Source organism: Lissotriton vulgaris, chromosome 1_1, assembly GCF_964263255.1.
Source record: "Lissotriton vulgaris chromosome 1_1, aLisVul1.2, whole genome shotgun sequence".
In the NCBI taxonomy this organism is placed as follows: Eukaryota; Metazoa; Chordata; class Amphibia; order Caudata; family Salamandridae; genus Lissotriton; species Lissotriton vulgaris.
In genome coordinates, this window is record NC_141685.1 from 1,407,465,717 (window position 1) to 1,407,481,739 (window position 16,023).

Here is a 16,023-nt window from a genome sequence, read left to right on the forward strand (position 1 = left end):
AGGTGACATTTGAGTCCCAGCTGACCATTGTTTGATGCTTCACCTGTACCTGTATTTATTCTTCTGCAGAAACTTTGGTCTGGAGCTTAAAAGACAGAGGGAATACATTGAACAATGTGTTCTTCTTGTGTGTACGCAATAGAGTAGACACAGTGTCTGCAACAGGGACAGCATGACACAAACTGATGTAACACTATGTATTCTTTGCATGTATAATAAAAAAATCTGAAAATAATTTTACTCCGCGTCTTAAATTTGAAAGATGAAACTCTATTTGATGCAGGAGTCTGTAGGACGTTTTGTTACATGAGCAGCAAAAGTGGTGTACAATATTTTTTTATATTATTGTTTATAGATCAGCAGTTCTTTCCTGAAATGTTTATGATTCAATAAAATGATTTATTTTTAAGTAAGAAATCACCAATGGTTGGACAATCCATTTTGGCAAAAAACTTTTGAAACCGGAACTGGAATAAACACTGTTAGCCCCCATCCAAGTCAGACTCACACCTCAGGAGACATTTGTCCAAATTATTTTGCCCTGTTATTGCTTCAGTGCCGGGTTTCTGTAGCTTATCCCTAAATGAATATGTGTAATATCTAAATCCTGTAAAAAGTATGTACCTTTGAGCTTTTGACATGGTCGAGTTATATTTATAAAATACTATTTTTGAAAGTTCACTCGAGCAGTTTTGCTTATTAAAATGCACCAACAACTCTGTATAAATGAGAAAACCTGTTCCATTACATCTCTACCTCCCAGACCCCAATCCTGGGAGACTGTGAAGGTCAAAGAGCCAAGCTCACTTCATGGGTGATCGAAAACAGACACTGTCCTCGGAAGAGAACATGTTCTGGTGTGTTTGGGGAAAAAGGAAGTCACGCAGTTGAAAGCTCATAAAATTACAAGTGTGTGCTGAGCTTTTATTCTGCAAAGTTAATCTCGTGTATTCATTCTAGCTGCAGAGTGCCGAAAAACGACTTTTAGAAAAATAATGTGGCCCACCATTAATCGCACCAATTAAACCCTCGCCTTTGTATAGGCTTCATAGTAACATATTTTAGAAAAGCGGGCACAATTTATTTAAGTAATATAGCAATACGATAGTATCACGTCATATTTGTACTAGGCTACAGTGTGCTGTATGTGCTCCACAGATAATATGTTTATTATGTTATTAATATTAATGTTGTTATGATAGGGTGGAAGTCAAATGTAATGTCTGCTTACAATCTGAGTCACCATGGCCGTTAAAATGATGATTCATCCTTGTGCCCTCTAGCTACAATTTTCTACTGAAACATAAAAACAGGAGCAGTTTTAGGGTAAACATGTCTTGTGGCTTCAGGTACACACCATTTATCTGATCATTTAAGGGGTCTCCCTTGTGCTTCACGTGCTGGTCCTGTTTTGTGTGTCTTCCTTCACTTTAATATGCGCTTTCTTAAATAAAGCTCTTGGTATCTAATATTTGCCATCGCATAGCACCTAAAAATGCTGAATGTTTTGACTTTGGGCGGATAAAGAACTTATTTTGCCCTGCTGTGATTTGCACGTGTGACCTCGAGGTCACCGAAATATTTCACCAGGGAGTGTTTTCATAGATAGCTTCTTTTCCCCCTACCCTCACAATTTCACCACTAGGGAACCACACAGAAATGTTCATAATTTGAGTGGCCATGTAAGCCTCATCCAAAGCTGGTCCCCTTGTTTGCGTGGAGAGCTGGTGCCCCCTTCAACTGACATCAGTCATCAAAAGGTCTGTTCTTATTCCCCACTGTCAGAGCAGAGAATTGTTCTCCTTTCACTAGGGTCAGTGTCTATTCACTCAGCTGCCGGCACACGGCTTTTCACACTATTCACCTAGTAGAGTGGGTTTCAGGCTTAGGTGCTTAGTGGGCCCATGTGATGAGCAGCCCTTTCCCACCCAGTGTATTTTAGGAATGGTGGTTTTGTTTTTCACATAATCAATAGTGTTTTATGTGGGGTGGGCCCAGTCTCTACTAGGACCTCATTTTTGATTGTGACACGCTTGCCTCAGCAAAAGAAATCTAGAAGCCAAAAAAAATGAGTGACAGTCTGTACCCGACTTAAGTCATTATGGAGATGGCCTGGGGATGGAAAGAGGAGGACCAATAGGTGGCTCAGAATACCACTTGGTTTATACAGACCAGGTCCTGTGGTAGCAGGAACAGTGTGAGGAGGATCCGCAATCAGCAGGACCAAGACAGCAAGAGCCAGAAAGACTAGGAGGACTCGACTTGGATGGCCTGGAGGACCAGAACCAAAATGACCAGGCTCAGGAGGACCTGAAGAACCAGGACAGAGAAGGCCAGAACCACTGAGGGTCATATCTGAAGTAGCGGAAGGACAAGGAAAAGGACCAGCAGAACCAGGAAAAATGCTAAGAGGGCCAGGCTTAAGAGACTCAGTACACAATAGCCCAGGTGGGTGAAGGAGACCAGCAGGGCCAGGAGATGGGGTACCAGAAAATGTATGAACAGGTTGAGGAGGATCAGAAATTCGAGGGCAAGGAGACCATGGTCAAAAGGGCAGTAATGGGGCCAGGAAGGACAGGATGGCTAGGAGAGCCACAAGCAAGAGAACTAGTTATACTAACACCTGAAGGAGGAGGACCAGGAGCAAGAAGATTACGTTCGGTGGACACAAAATCAGAAGTAGAACAATGCTTGTGAGGATCAGGATTTGGAGGACCAAGACTAGGAAGACCAGAGCCCAAACGAAGAAGATTGGATGAACAGGACCTCGAGGATCAGGAAGAGAGGTCCAGGCAAGCAGAACTAACAGGACAGGGGCCCAGAGAAGCAGTGCAAAGAGGACTAGTAGGACCACAACCAAGGTGACCAGAAAGATCAAGGCACTGAGGCCCAGGAGGATTAAGACCCGTAAGACCTGGCCTTCCAGAACAACAGGAACCAGGGTGAAGAGGAAAGGGAGGACCAGGATAAGGGCACCAATATCAGGATGACTATAGATAGGAGGACCAAGTCAGGTGGCTAGGATCAGGATAGCTTCAAGAAGGAACAGGGGGACCAGAACATGGAGGATGAGGACTGAGAGGAAGAGTTAGCAAAGAACCTGGATGACGGAGGCAGTATGCGTTGAAGGACGGGGGCAGTGAGTGTCATGACCAGATGGACGAAGATGGGGAGGACTAGGCAGAACAAAAGCAGGTAGACGAGGGGCATTTGGATCAGGGCTCAGAGGGAAGAGGATTAGGTGGACTAGAGGGATCAGGATAAGTGGGGAGGGGAGGGGAACAGGGATTGGAGGGCTGGTTAATAAGAACTAAGGGGGCAAGGGCCTGAGTATCAAGTGAAGCAGCAGAACTAAGATTTGGGGTATCAAGCAGAGGTGAGCAGAATGAGGAGGGGCCAGGTCAACCATATCTAGGAGGGCCAAGGGAACTGGACCAGAACCAAGATGACCAGTCCCAAGAAAATACTACAGTAAGAGCCAGGACCACTAAAATCAGTAACTGGTGGACCAAGAAGATAGAGACCAGGGTCAGGAGGAGCAGGATGACCAAACTACGAGAACTAGAGTGGCAGATCCAAAACACTAGGACAAGAAGAGCCCGGTAGAAAAAAACCATCAGGACTAGGAAGAACCAATACAAGGATGTGGCAGGAAGGAACAGGCCAGGAAAAGCAGGGCTAGGAATGATTAGAACGAGGAGCACCAGATCCAGGAAATCAATACCATTTACACTAGAATACCTCCCTTGTAAAATGTTCTTAGTCAAGCTTCATATGCTGTCCATACCTAGAGACCCTGACTTTTTTCAGCCCACTTGAAATGGTGATGATAAGTGAGGGCTCAAACATCACAGCCTGCAAAGTGTATAAAAAGCTCTGAGTGACGGCAGAGGTTGTCACATGCTAGCACAGTGGTCTGCGGGTGAATGAGGGGGCCAGAGGGACAGAAACCTGGCAGTGGGTCTAAGGGTGAAAAAAGGGCTGTGGTACATGAAGGAGTTTTAAAAACTCAAAGGGATGAATTCAGCAAAATGGTCAGTGGCTAACAAACAGGAGTCAAAGGACTGTGGCAGTCAGCAAAGGGGATCTCCGTACACAAAAAGACCCTGACTTGAAGAAGATTGAATGAATTAATTAATTAATTAATTTATTTAGGGACTTATAAAGCATGCAGCTACTGCTAGAGTGTCACAGCGCTAGAACCAAATGCAGGCGGACCAACTTAATCTTTGAACAGGTGGGTTTTCAGATGTTTGTGAAAGGTAATATTCTGGATGCTTCTCAGGGAAACAGGGAGAGCCTTCCAATGTCTGGCAGCTGGTACTGTACAGGCTGAACCGCCCAATTTTTTTCAATCTGGTGGGAGGAATACACAGCAGAAGGGATGATTGAGATCTCAGAGACATATTGGGACATTATGAGATCAGGCACTCCTGAGTATATTTAGGGCCAGTCGTGTAGAAGGCTGCATGTACTACTGTCAGTCCTTGAAAGATAACCCTTTTCTTTACTGGCAGCCAGTGTAGCTGGCTGCAGTAGTGAGATAATGATGTACAATTAGGAAGGTTAAACAAAAGGAGTATGGCCCTGTTCTGTACCTTTTGAAGTTTTTGTAACAGGTAATCCGGTAGACAAAGGTACAAGACATTTGCATAGTCAAGTCTTGACAGACTCAGATCTTGGACCACGAGTTTCTGGGCAACCCAGGGCAGAAATGAAAAAATGTCTTTAACATCCTGAAATCCAGCAAGAGTGTTTAATTACCACAGAGGTATGGGGCTTGAGGGATAGTTTAGTGTCTATAAGAACTCCCAGGTTCTTGGTCATCTCAATACGACAGGGAGGGGAAGTACAGACGGCGCGCCAGGCAGTGGACCAGCCTAACTGGGGATTGTTACCAAATAGAAGAACCTCTGTTTTGTCAGGGTTGCGGTTTAGGCCATTAGCCGTCAGCCATCACAGCCGATACGCAAAGTTAGTGGTTTTTCCAGGCTCATTATTAGTGTAGGTCAGTAGGAGTTGTGTGTCGTCCACATATGAGGTGACACAAATACCAAAGGAATCTATAAGATGTGCCAATGGTGTAATATATACATTGAAAAACATGGGGCTCAGGACAGAGCCTTGAAGCACTCCATATTTAAGTTTTTGGGCATCAGAAAAATAGGGCTGAAACCAAACTGCCTGCTTCCTATCTTCCAGAAAGGACCTCAACCAAGACCACATCTTCCCTTCTACTCCAGTTTAGGAGATATAAAGAATCAAGACCTCATGAGAAATCGTGCCAAATGCCGCCAAGAGGTTTAATAGAAATAGCGCAGCATTTTGACCAGCGTCCAAAGTGATTTTGCTGGCATTGGTGATTTCCATTAGTGCTGACTCTGTACTATAACAGGCTCTAAAGCCAGATTGAGATGGGTGTAGAAGAGAGTTACTGTCAAGGAAATGTGTTAATTGGGAATTTACACTTTTTCAATGGCTTTGGCAGCCCAGGGGAGCAGAGAAATAGGTCGGAAGTTACTTAGAATGTCAGGGTCTGCATTCGTTTTTTAGTTGTCATGGCGATTACCGTGCGAAAGCGCGGTCTCGCCAGAGACCTATTGTCACCGGCTCTGCTTCCCAGGAGACAGGAGATGGGCACGCGCAGGCTCTGGAATCAGATCGGCGCGGGCTGCGCGCAGACTGAAACACACGTTTGCACACCCATCTCCTGTTTCCACTGCAAGCCTACTGCTTACTTTCACTTTCCCTCCCCCCACCAGTCATCGGGTTCTTTTAACACATGCACGCACGCATACATACACACACACACACGCACACACAGACACACACACAGACACGCTCGCACACACGTGCACACACAGACACACACACACAGACACACTCGCACACACACACGCACGCGCACACATCCCCCCTCACATCCCACTCACCGGGTTCTTTTCGCGTGTCCCTCTCTCCCTCGGCAGCCAGCGGGTCATTCTCAGCAGCAGGCGGGGCTCTCCACGAGCACGGGAGCCCCGCTAGCTGACACGCAAATCTTCCGGCTGACGGGCATGCAAATCTTCCGGCTGACAGGCACAGGAGCGCGGGGTAGGCTCACGTCTGCTTCCTGTCTTTTTGCGGCCCCGCCCCGTCCAAACACAGTTTGCCTGGCTTCCTGTTCAAGCCGGGCTGCGGCGGTGAGTTTGTAATATATTTTAGTCGAATCCCTTATTAGACATTGCATTTTCCTGGATATTTTATGTTTGCATTTTCCTGGATATTTTATGTTTGCAGCAGCCTCAACTTGCGCTCTTTTTGCTCCCGTATGTTTCTGAATATACTTCATGCGTCATCCCTTTCCTCCTCAGCCCCGTCCATTCACTCTCCTACGTATTTCCGATCACCCCCTCCACCACCCATGCATCCCACCCCTCACCTGTAAGCACTATTCATTTGGCGCTGTCAGTGTTAGGACAGCAGCGCTTTCTCGCGCACTCCCTGCAGACCCGCTACTCTACTACGACTGGTGCATGTGCGGAGACGCCCACGACAGACCAGCCTCAGCCCGAACTTCTCCCGGCATAAACCACCACCCTCAATGCGGACCCGCCCGATACCTGGAGGCCACTCGGGTCAACAATACGTACCGAGCAGGAATCCTGCATGTCGCGTCGAAAAATACAGAAACAATTTGTTAACCGCAATAAGCAATTGCTGAGAAAATGGTCAATGCTATTGCCTGTAAATCTGCTAAGGATATAAACATAGGGGCCAATTTTAAAGTCTGTTTACAGTTATTGAAAGCGCTTTAAATCAGCATGCTTATAACAAGCAAGACTAGCACTCTATATTACTTCCAACTTTGCTTAGCATAAGCAACAGCTAACCATTCACAAACAATGTTTAAATACCAATTTCAAATTAAAAAAAAATTTATGCAAAGCATTGTCATTTACAATGCCAGTAACTCAAACTTTAATGCTGCGAGACCTATTGCATGGTAAATGCTTGTTTAATAGTGAGATCACGTTTGCTATTTTCTAAGGTGAGGGCACTGTACCGGGGTGTAGGGAAGTGGTAAATAGTTCATGGAATTTAGACCCCAGGGAGTCTGCTAAGAGGGTCACGACTTGAGAGGGAATTGGGGTGACAGGGCAAGCCAGATTTATACTTGGTGATTCGTTTTCCTGTGTCCTCAATTGAAGGTGGAACAAATTGCTTAAGTTTGGCCTAGACATGTGATGTGTGTGTGGGGGGGTGGGGGGGGGGGGTAATGACCCTAAATGGTTCACTGGCTTGTGCTACTTGCAGTTGTTCCAGAATTTTCTGTATTTTAGCTTAGAAAAAAGTGCCTAGATTGGAACATAGGGTGGTCATGGGTTCAATGTGGGGAGCAGTGCATTTGCGGTCAGTGAAGGTAGATACAATTAAATCTAAATTATTTCACATTTTTATTAGCTTTATTAATTTTGTTAGTGTAAAAGGTGGGACAAGCCATTTTAAGATTCATGTGGTAGGTGCTGAGGGCTAGTTTGTACTGTCCTTTACTGGAGGCACTATATTTTATCCACCAGGCGCGTTTCAGTTTCTTAGAGCATTTGCTCTCCTCTGCGAGTTTCCTAGTGAACCAGGGCCATGGAGTAGAAGGATTAGCTATTTGGGGTCCTATTGGTAGCTGATGGTGCAACAATGGAGGAAGCCTCAGATAGCCATTTATTGACCCTGCATAAGTCAGCCGTAGTATCAGCTATTAGGGTAGTTCTGGTGCCAACAAGAGTTTCCTTTCGAAGAAGAATATTGATTTTATTCCAGGCATGATTAGATATATTCTCCCTGACTGGTTTGCCGGGACCCAGTAGAAAGTGGTCGGACCATGTGACCTCTTTTGGACCCACTAGGACAAAAGAGGAGTTGAGTTGATAAACTCTCCTACATAGCCAGAGGGGCGGTATACAAGGACCCCCGAAAATGAACATTCAGCACTGGGTAAAATGATGAAGTCTAAGATAGAGTCAGAGAAGCTGCAGGTAGACTGGCTCAGATTGCCTACAGAGGGGCTCTGGTTGCTAGCGTTGTTAGAACAAAGAACTGAGGCCAGTAGTTTTAGCTTCAGCACGAGACAAGTGGTCTGCAAAAGTCTGAGGACAAATAGAAGGGAAATGGGGGTGAGTATGCAGCAGAAGTATTTGGGAGGTCAAACAAGGAGGCTCTGTCAAGACTGGTAGATTAGTCTGCACAACTCCTTGCTATCAGAGGAATTTGAATGTAAAAGTGGTGGAGCTTTTAGGCTGAATAAAGGGTTGTTATGGTTGTTTGGGTAGCAAAGATCAGGAAGTAGTGGTCCGGTTTATGGAAAAATAGAAAACATTTAAAAGACAAAAAAGGTATTCTGAAGACAATAGTGAGCGGTTATAAGAGCCATAATAGAGTTTCTGTGATCACTGAGAGGCAGCAGATGGGTTCAGTAGTCTGTGAAGTCTGGCAAAGGTGTGAACAGACTTTTGTGGTACAAAAAGATTGGGGTCACGGCAGACAGCTGGGAGTGAAAGCTAGTATCAGTGAATACTTGAGTACCAGAAAGGCATTGTGAAGGCCGACAAGTTGCTGGATGGAGGGCTGAATGCCAAGATGAGGAAAGTGGATCAAGAGCTAGGCAAGTGGCCGTGAGGGCCAGGTACAGATGGTCCAAGAAGATGGTTTCAGAGAGTCAGCTGAGGGACTCAGAGGGCCAGAAGAGGTGGTACTGAAATGTAACGATGGAAATGGTGATCTGAGCACTGGTATAGATGCTAACAAAAAGAAGGTGCCTGAAGGTCTGAGTGTGGTGCTAATAAAGAGGGCTGGAGGAGCTTTTATATTGACACAGTGTAGCATATGGTTTCATGTGGATGAGAACGGCTGGACTGGACTTCAGAAAAATCTGACAATTTATGTGGGCCATCAGAGGGCTGTAAATTCTAGTAGGATGAGCTGGCAAAGGGAAGGGTATGGAGGATCCTGAGGGCTAGTGTGGACTGGTAAGGGGATTCTGAGATGCATGGAGCTGTTGACCAGCTAGAGGATTCCAAGGCCCAGTGGCACTGAACTACAGCTTCTAAGGAAGTGGTCACAGAAATGGTGCTGGTACTGAGCACTGAGTGTTGATAGAGGATTTGTTTGCTCCAGAGGACAGAGGTGTTTTGGGCGCTCAGGGCCATCACAGCAGGTGAAAGTCTCTTAGTGGTAGTGGAATGGGACTAAAGTGTGACAAGGTAATTGTCTGAGGACTCTGAGATTGGCAGAGGTGCTCTGAGGGCTGACCCAAGCTAGAGTTGACAGAATGGTCTGAAGTCCAGAAGGAGAAATTTAAGCATCAGCAGACAGTGTCATGGGGATCAGAATGTTTGGCATATAGATTCTGATAGCCCTAGAAAAAGGTGGCTTGTAAGGGAATTCGTTGAAGGAGTCATTGAAGAGGTTGTGATAGAGTTATGAAAATGGGAAGGGTGTGAATGAGGGTAGTTTGACGGGTTGCAGTGTGTCTGGACTGGGCTTTGCACAGCCACTGAGTTGGATGTTTTCTAAAGGAATTTAGACAATGTTGGCGATGAACTGTCTCCTGCATGCTATACAGATCTGCATCCCGGTCCTGTGTGCCTGAATGCATATTAAACCAGTACTCTGACTTTTTATTGATCCTGCAACCACACTACGTAGAGTATGTGCAGAGACCTAAGCCTGCCCATACAAATGCAAGGTGCAGAACCTGTTCTGTGACCTGGAGGGGCACACCAAGCATGCCTCGGATCCACTGTGGGACAACTGAACAGGTACTAAGTTTATCACATGAAATGGTGGTGGCAGCATACCGTTATGCTTTGTTATGCTATGTTGTAGCACTTTACAAAGTGCATCGCTGCCCCACAGGACTTCCCCGTGCTAGCATAACAGAACAAAGCAAGACCGGCATGGATTCAAATAGTCAGGTCTTCAACTGCTTCATGAATCCTCATACTGGAACCCAGCATTGTTGCAAACCTGGTGCGAGAGCCATCACCTTGCATAAAGTGTGTGAACTACAACCAGAAAAATGGCATGTGAAAGAGAAACACCCCAAACCGGCTCTGCAACCTTAGGCACTTGGCCCACATCCCCTGTTTGGAAAATGAGCATAAAAATGGGACTGTAAAATGATCGGTCCGAAGGACACAAGAATGGAGGTAGCAAAAAGTCTCTGTTTATTCAGTGTCTTATTTTCCACAATATTTGTAATGAAATCAATGAGTAAAATATCTCTCAGTCTCTTTTGTTCTTTATCTTCAATGCGTGTACACTTTTCTATGATTTATCTGGAAAAAAAGTCTTATTCCAATGACATTCATTTCTATTACTTATAGTCCCATTCCTTTGCTAAATACTATCCATGAGTTGACCTTATAGTGGCGAATGGTTGAGACCTCCAAATTTTTCCATCCTTAGCCTGCCTCAAGAAATTCTTCCCTGTTCAGAATGAAAGAAGAGGTAGTGGAATTCTCTGGTTTGTAGCCTGAATATTCTTCCCCAACACCCCTAGTAACTCCTTTTTATTCCCACGGTGATTACTCACTAGTGAAGTAGTGTGGCTCACTGGTTAGAGGCGGCAGACCCGAGAGCAGAGGACGGCCCGGGACCAGGGTTCGATTCCCGGCGCGGCAGGTTTCTGGACCAGGGTCAGCGGACTCGATAATTCTCTCGCCTCGGTGCCCACTCTGATCAGTGATCACACTCGGCAACTCTGGGCATTAGCTTGCCTCATCTTCACTAACGGCCCCACCAGACCGCCGGGGATGCCTGGTCTCACCCTGGAGATACCCATTAAGGGACCATCTCTCAGGGAAGCCAGGAAGGGTTTCGCAGCGGTCGAAGCGCCTTGGGACCCTACGGGTAAGTAGTGCGATATATAAATAAATGCCAATACATTCACTAAAAGAAAGAAGAGGCAGTGGTCATCACTGGTGTGTAGTTTGATTGTTTCCCAATCTGTCACCTCTCTCCTTTATATAGTGTGGAGTTCAAAGAGGGTTGGGGAGGGCCAAAGGTTCTTGTTCCCTGTTGGTGTAGCTCCAGCTGGACAGAATGGCCGAAACATCCCCATGAGTCTGATTGGGCGATTGACAGTACGAGCTGCTCATAGCCCTTAAAATCTGGCACTCCCAATCTCTTCTGCGGTCCCACTGTCACTGACTGAGGGCTCTGGGAGTGGCACTTTACTTGTTTACTTGCAGTGTACCACAGTCCACTACGTCACCAAGATCAGAATTAGGGTAGACTCTGTCTCTAGACCCTGCCGTCCCACCTGCAGAAGTTGGCCGCACAGCCCAGTTCTCTACTGATTTCCTTAAGCCAGTGGCAGTGTTTGTTCTTGTGTTCAACTGTAACCTTGCTGTCTGCCTTTTACATCTTACCCTGGTACTGACTTTACTAGGTAAGCCTCTCATTGGGCAGCATCTGCTTTGACACTTGTCACAGGGACCCAAATGCAGTAGCTGAGTGAATAGTGAAGCTTCTTTGCTATTTACATGACTACAAGTCAAAGAATACATCATTTATTTTTTTAGTCAGAGGCTGGGTAAATAAGAAAGGTTCTTTGCTATATGCAAGACTGCTGGGCAAACAGTACACGATGACTGCTATTTAGACATTGTCCAGTTACATTTTGAAGTTTATTTTCTATTTGCACAGCCACCCACAGAACAATACCACATGTCTAGTATTTAACCAGGAGCCTGGTAAATATTGATGTGTCTTTACTTATTTGCTTGGCAACTATACAAACTGTACATAATGTGTTCTATTTGTCAGTAGCCAGGTAAAAAGTGAAGTTTCATGCTACTTTGCAAATAAGGAGGATTATTAGTGCATGTTTGCTATTTAGCAGTGGCGGCTGCAGTCAGCGAAAAGTGGTGAGGCTGCTCTGGGGATAGTAACAAAAAAATAAAAGGTAACTTAACTGCCGCCTCACCTCTTCTGTGCTCTTCTGCTTCTTTACTGCTGGTTCACAGGCTCCCAGTCTCTCCTGCACCAATCCAGATTCAGCTCTTATGCTGGTAAAACTATTACCCAACATGAGAGAAGCACCAGGATTGGTCTCTGTGGGCTGGTGTTGCCCTCCCACAGGGGCTGGGAGCCTGGGTCTGCTGTTCTCCACCCAGCTGTGCAACATAGTTATGGTTGGAAAAATCTAAGTGCGCATGTTAGTTTGGCTGTCCTAAGACAGCCGGCTAAATCGACATGCGCACTTGCAGTGCCCACCACTACTCCTCCATCCTTGCTGCTGTCGTAAGGATGGCCCCGCACCATGACTCGGCTTTGTGAGGAAAAATAAAATTATAATGAAATTGTTTAATTATGATTTTATTTTTCATGTTTGCATCTGCTGGCTCTCAGTAATGGGGTGAAGCTTCTCTGCCCTAACGGAGGAGCCACTGCTGCTATGTAGCCTTGACCGGGTTAATAGCGAAGTTCCTTTGCTGCTTTCTTGACCCCTGTCCAAACAGTACATAATGTCTGTAACTTAGCCACAGGCCAGGTAAATAGTAAAGTTTCTTTGCTGTTTGCATGGCTGACAGCCAGAAAATACATATTCTGTTATTTATCCAGCAGTCATACAAATACTTCAGTTTGCTTGCTATTTGCCAGGCCGCTTGACAAACAATGCATAATCTCTATTAATTGGCCAATGGATGGGTAAATAATGAAGATTCTCTGTCATCTGCGGTGCCTCCGGTCTAACAGTAAATAATCTCTCCGATTTAACCAACGGCCAGGTAAATTGCAGAGAAAATACACTATTTACCTGCTAGCCGGCTAAATAGCTGCGACTTTTAATAAAATGTAAATCTCAAAGCTTTCAGTTTGTGGTGTTGACAGCCCCATCTTCTTACATCCCTACAATTATCTGTGTGTGCTTGAATTTGCCTTTTGTTAATGGTGTTTTATCGCTATTGAGGTATTGCCCAGATGTTATTCCCCTGTACCTAGTTTACTGGGAAAGACGACTGACTGCCATGTAAGTCTCACTTTTTTTCTGCAATCTAAAGTGACCTCCCTGTGTTCCACACTCTTCCAGAGGTTTTTCTACTTCATGGGTCCTTCACAGGCTGCTATAAAATGCAGTTTTGTGACTTGCATGCGCTGGCCCGCCCAGCTTACAAGCAGGGACTCTCATGACAACTGCTGGGACTGTGTGGAATTGGACCATCCACTAAGGGGCTGTGAATCCTTGTCACAATCCTTTGATGCACACAAAGACAGTTCTTTATGTTTGCTGGTGGTTGCAGGAGGTGGGCACCAGCACTCATATTTGGTAACCAGGACTATTTTTCATCATCAGGCTTTGACCAAAAGCAAGAGAGAAAGAAGCATAAACTGGAGAACGATAGAAGAAGAGAGAAATAATCCAACAACACCAGTAGTAAGCTCCAAAATAAAACTTGGAGCTCTCAGTCCTCTACAGGTCTTTCATTTACCATATGCTTAACGTGGGCTTTGGGTCCATCCCCTTTAACCCTTGGCTTTTTCTAATCATCCTCATTCATCCATTTGCTTGAAATGTTGTCAATCACATCTTGGCTCAGCACAGAGGAGTAATTAGCTCTCACCTGATGCTATTGGTGTTCATTGAAAGTTATTGGGTGTTATAGTGTTTTTATTGTACTGCATTAGGAACTACTTCACAACAGCTGGCTTCTCTCACGACTCCTACTGGCTCCTTCCCTTGTGTGCAGCTCATTGTTCCTCTCCCTGAGTGTACCTTTTTCTTCTTTGTGCTTCTTGGTCCTCTACCCACCAAACCCTCTTGTTCCTTTCTTCTGTTTTCCCGTGTACTCCTCGTTTCCTCACTCCTCCTCTCGTTCCACCTCCTCCCCGCTCTTTCATATTCCCCTGTGTGCTCCTCATCCCCCCAAATTGACCTCCTTCTTTCCCAGTTTACTCGTTCCTGCCGGCAGCTTTCCATTGCTGACAGACTTAAAAACAAGTATTTACAATGCAATAGTTCTCGCATTTACGGGAGACCTATTGCATTGTAAATGGTTGGCATCACGGACAATGGGAGGGAGGGCGGGGGATTAGGAGAAGGCACAGACAACGAGAGGGAGAGAGGGCGGGTGGATTTTGAAGTCACGGACAACAGGAGGGAGGACGAAGGGGTGGAGGAGAAGACACGGACAACAGCAGGGAGGGCGGGTGGGATAAAGAATGTCATGCCTGAGGAGGAGAACCTCATTTAAAAAAATGATGCTCACAGTCTAAAATACCACTTACCGTGTAACAACCGAAGTAAAGGGGCCAGTCGCCATGGGAGGTGACTAATGAAGAGGAGGCGGTACTAAGGAGGGACTAACAAGCCTATTTACGAATCAGAAGCCAGGATTTAGGTCATACAGTGACACAAGACAATGGCAAATATGGTCAGAGTGTGTGTTGGGCTTCTATTCTCTACTCCACCACAACAGGTCTTGCAGAGCAGCGCATGCACGGTGGCTCTAGGCTCGACCTAACGAAGGACTCTCTATATGGAAGTCTTCCTTATTTTAAGTAGAGTTGTCTTTTGATTCTACGTGATATGAACGTCGGGTGGGACAAGAGCACAAGACCCTTCAACACAGTCCTTCCTTTCTTTCTGTCATAGAATCTAAAGAAGAACTGAAATAAAGGCGCCTTGCTGTTTGACCAGTATTTGACTTAAAAAATATGCATTAAACAAAGAAACAAAAACAGCACTTATCAATTGCAAGAGAACCTTCAATAAAGCCCATCTTTCAATGTGCTTGCATTAGCACATTATTCCCAGACCTATTGGCTTTACGCCTTTACCGGTGCTTGGTGTTGAAAGTCAGCCTCTTTCCTCTCTCAGCACTCGGCCTGCTGCGCCAACTGAGCGGTATTGAGGCAATCTGAATCGAGGAGGTGTAGGTGTGTGCACACGGAGGGCCAGAGAGATGTACATGTCTACGCTGTGAGCCCTTTGTGTATACGAGTCCCTTTTTGAGAATCACTAAGAGATGCGGATCGTGGTAACACTGCATTCAAATAAATGTTTATTTTATTAGCTGCACTGTGATATTATAGATTAAATGCAGACGAAAGTCAGTAAAGTATTTACAAACATTTCGCTCTTGAAGTCGCATAGATATTTTCATATTGACAGCATAAAGGTGTATGTAAGAAGTCTGAGTAGTGATGCTGTTTAATTTGATATATCACATGTGCCTGACTGGTGCCTTCATTCTTTGCAGTGTGCGCTGAAGCCTACAATCCCGACGAAGAAGAGGACGACACGGAATCGAGGGTCAGTTCCATGGGGGTCGCATTCTGCTACTTCACTTGCAGCCATTTGCTGGAGAAAATCTCCAACCATTTCCAGAGTGGGAAACTGAGTCTGTGATTACCCGGTGTTGAGCACGTGTTCCAAACCGCACTTGTAATAAGAAAATAGATGACAGGCCTTTAGAAAGTGATTACACTGTGCCAAGTATTACAAAAATAGAGGGAGACACTAAGGGTGCCAATTATTCGCACGCTGTCATCTTCTGTGTATAATAGTCACACAACGTTTCCCCAACATACAGAATGTCTCTGCTAGGTCAGCCTATGATTTTGTGATATATTTTTATTGACAATCTCACAAGGCATCATTACAAGGGAAGGAACACATATTTGAGCACGCCCAGCCTATTTCCATTCAGCCATATTGTGCGTAATGTGGGGAAGATACAAAGAAGTTCCTCCTAGCCATCTCAGAGGTCAGCGGAGTGTGTCCAATGGTCTGCCCCGTCTCAACTGATTTTTATTTATTTGTGCATTTTTTTATAGCGCGGACTTTACCCGAAGGTGTCAGAGCGCTTCACAATAGGAACAGAACTGATACATGAGAACATTACAAGTGAACAAAATACAAAAGCAAACTTTACATTAAATGAAGCAATAGTGACAATCGTAAGCCAACAAAATACAAGAGGTAGCAAACGGTGCATTACAAAAGTGACAATCGTGAAACAACAAAATACAAGAGGTAGC

The 16,023-nt window shown here is 45.3% G+C and overlaps 1 protein-coding gene across 1 annotated transcript in view; it reads left to right on the forward strand.

Moving 5' to 3' along the window:
• PRKAR2B (protein kinase cAMP-dependent type II regulatory subunit beta) overlaps nt 1-16,023 on the forward strand; it is a 428,684-nt gene that overhangs the window by 279,406 nt on the left and 133,255 nt on the right. Inside the window, exon 3 of the mRNA XM_086967160.1 lies at nt 15,243-15,295. Within this exon, the coding sequence (XP_086823286.1) occupies nt 15,243-15,295 (53 nt within the window). The remainder of the gene's footprint in view (nt 1-15,242; nt 15,296-16,023) is intronic.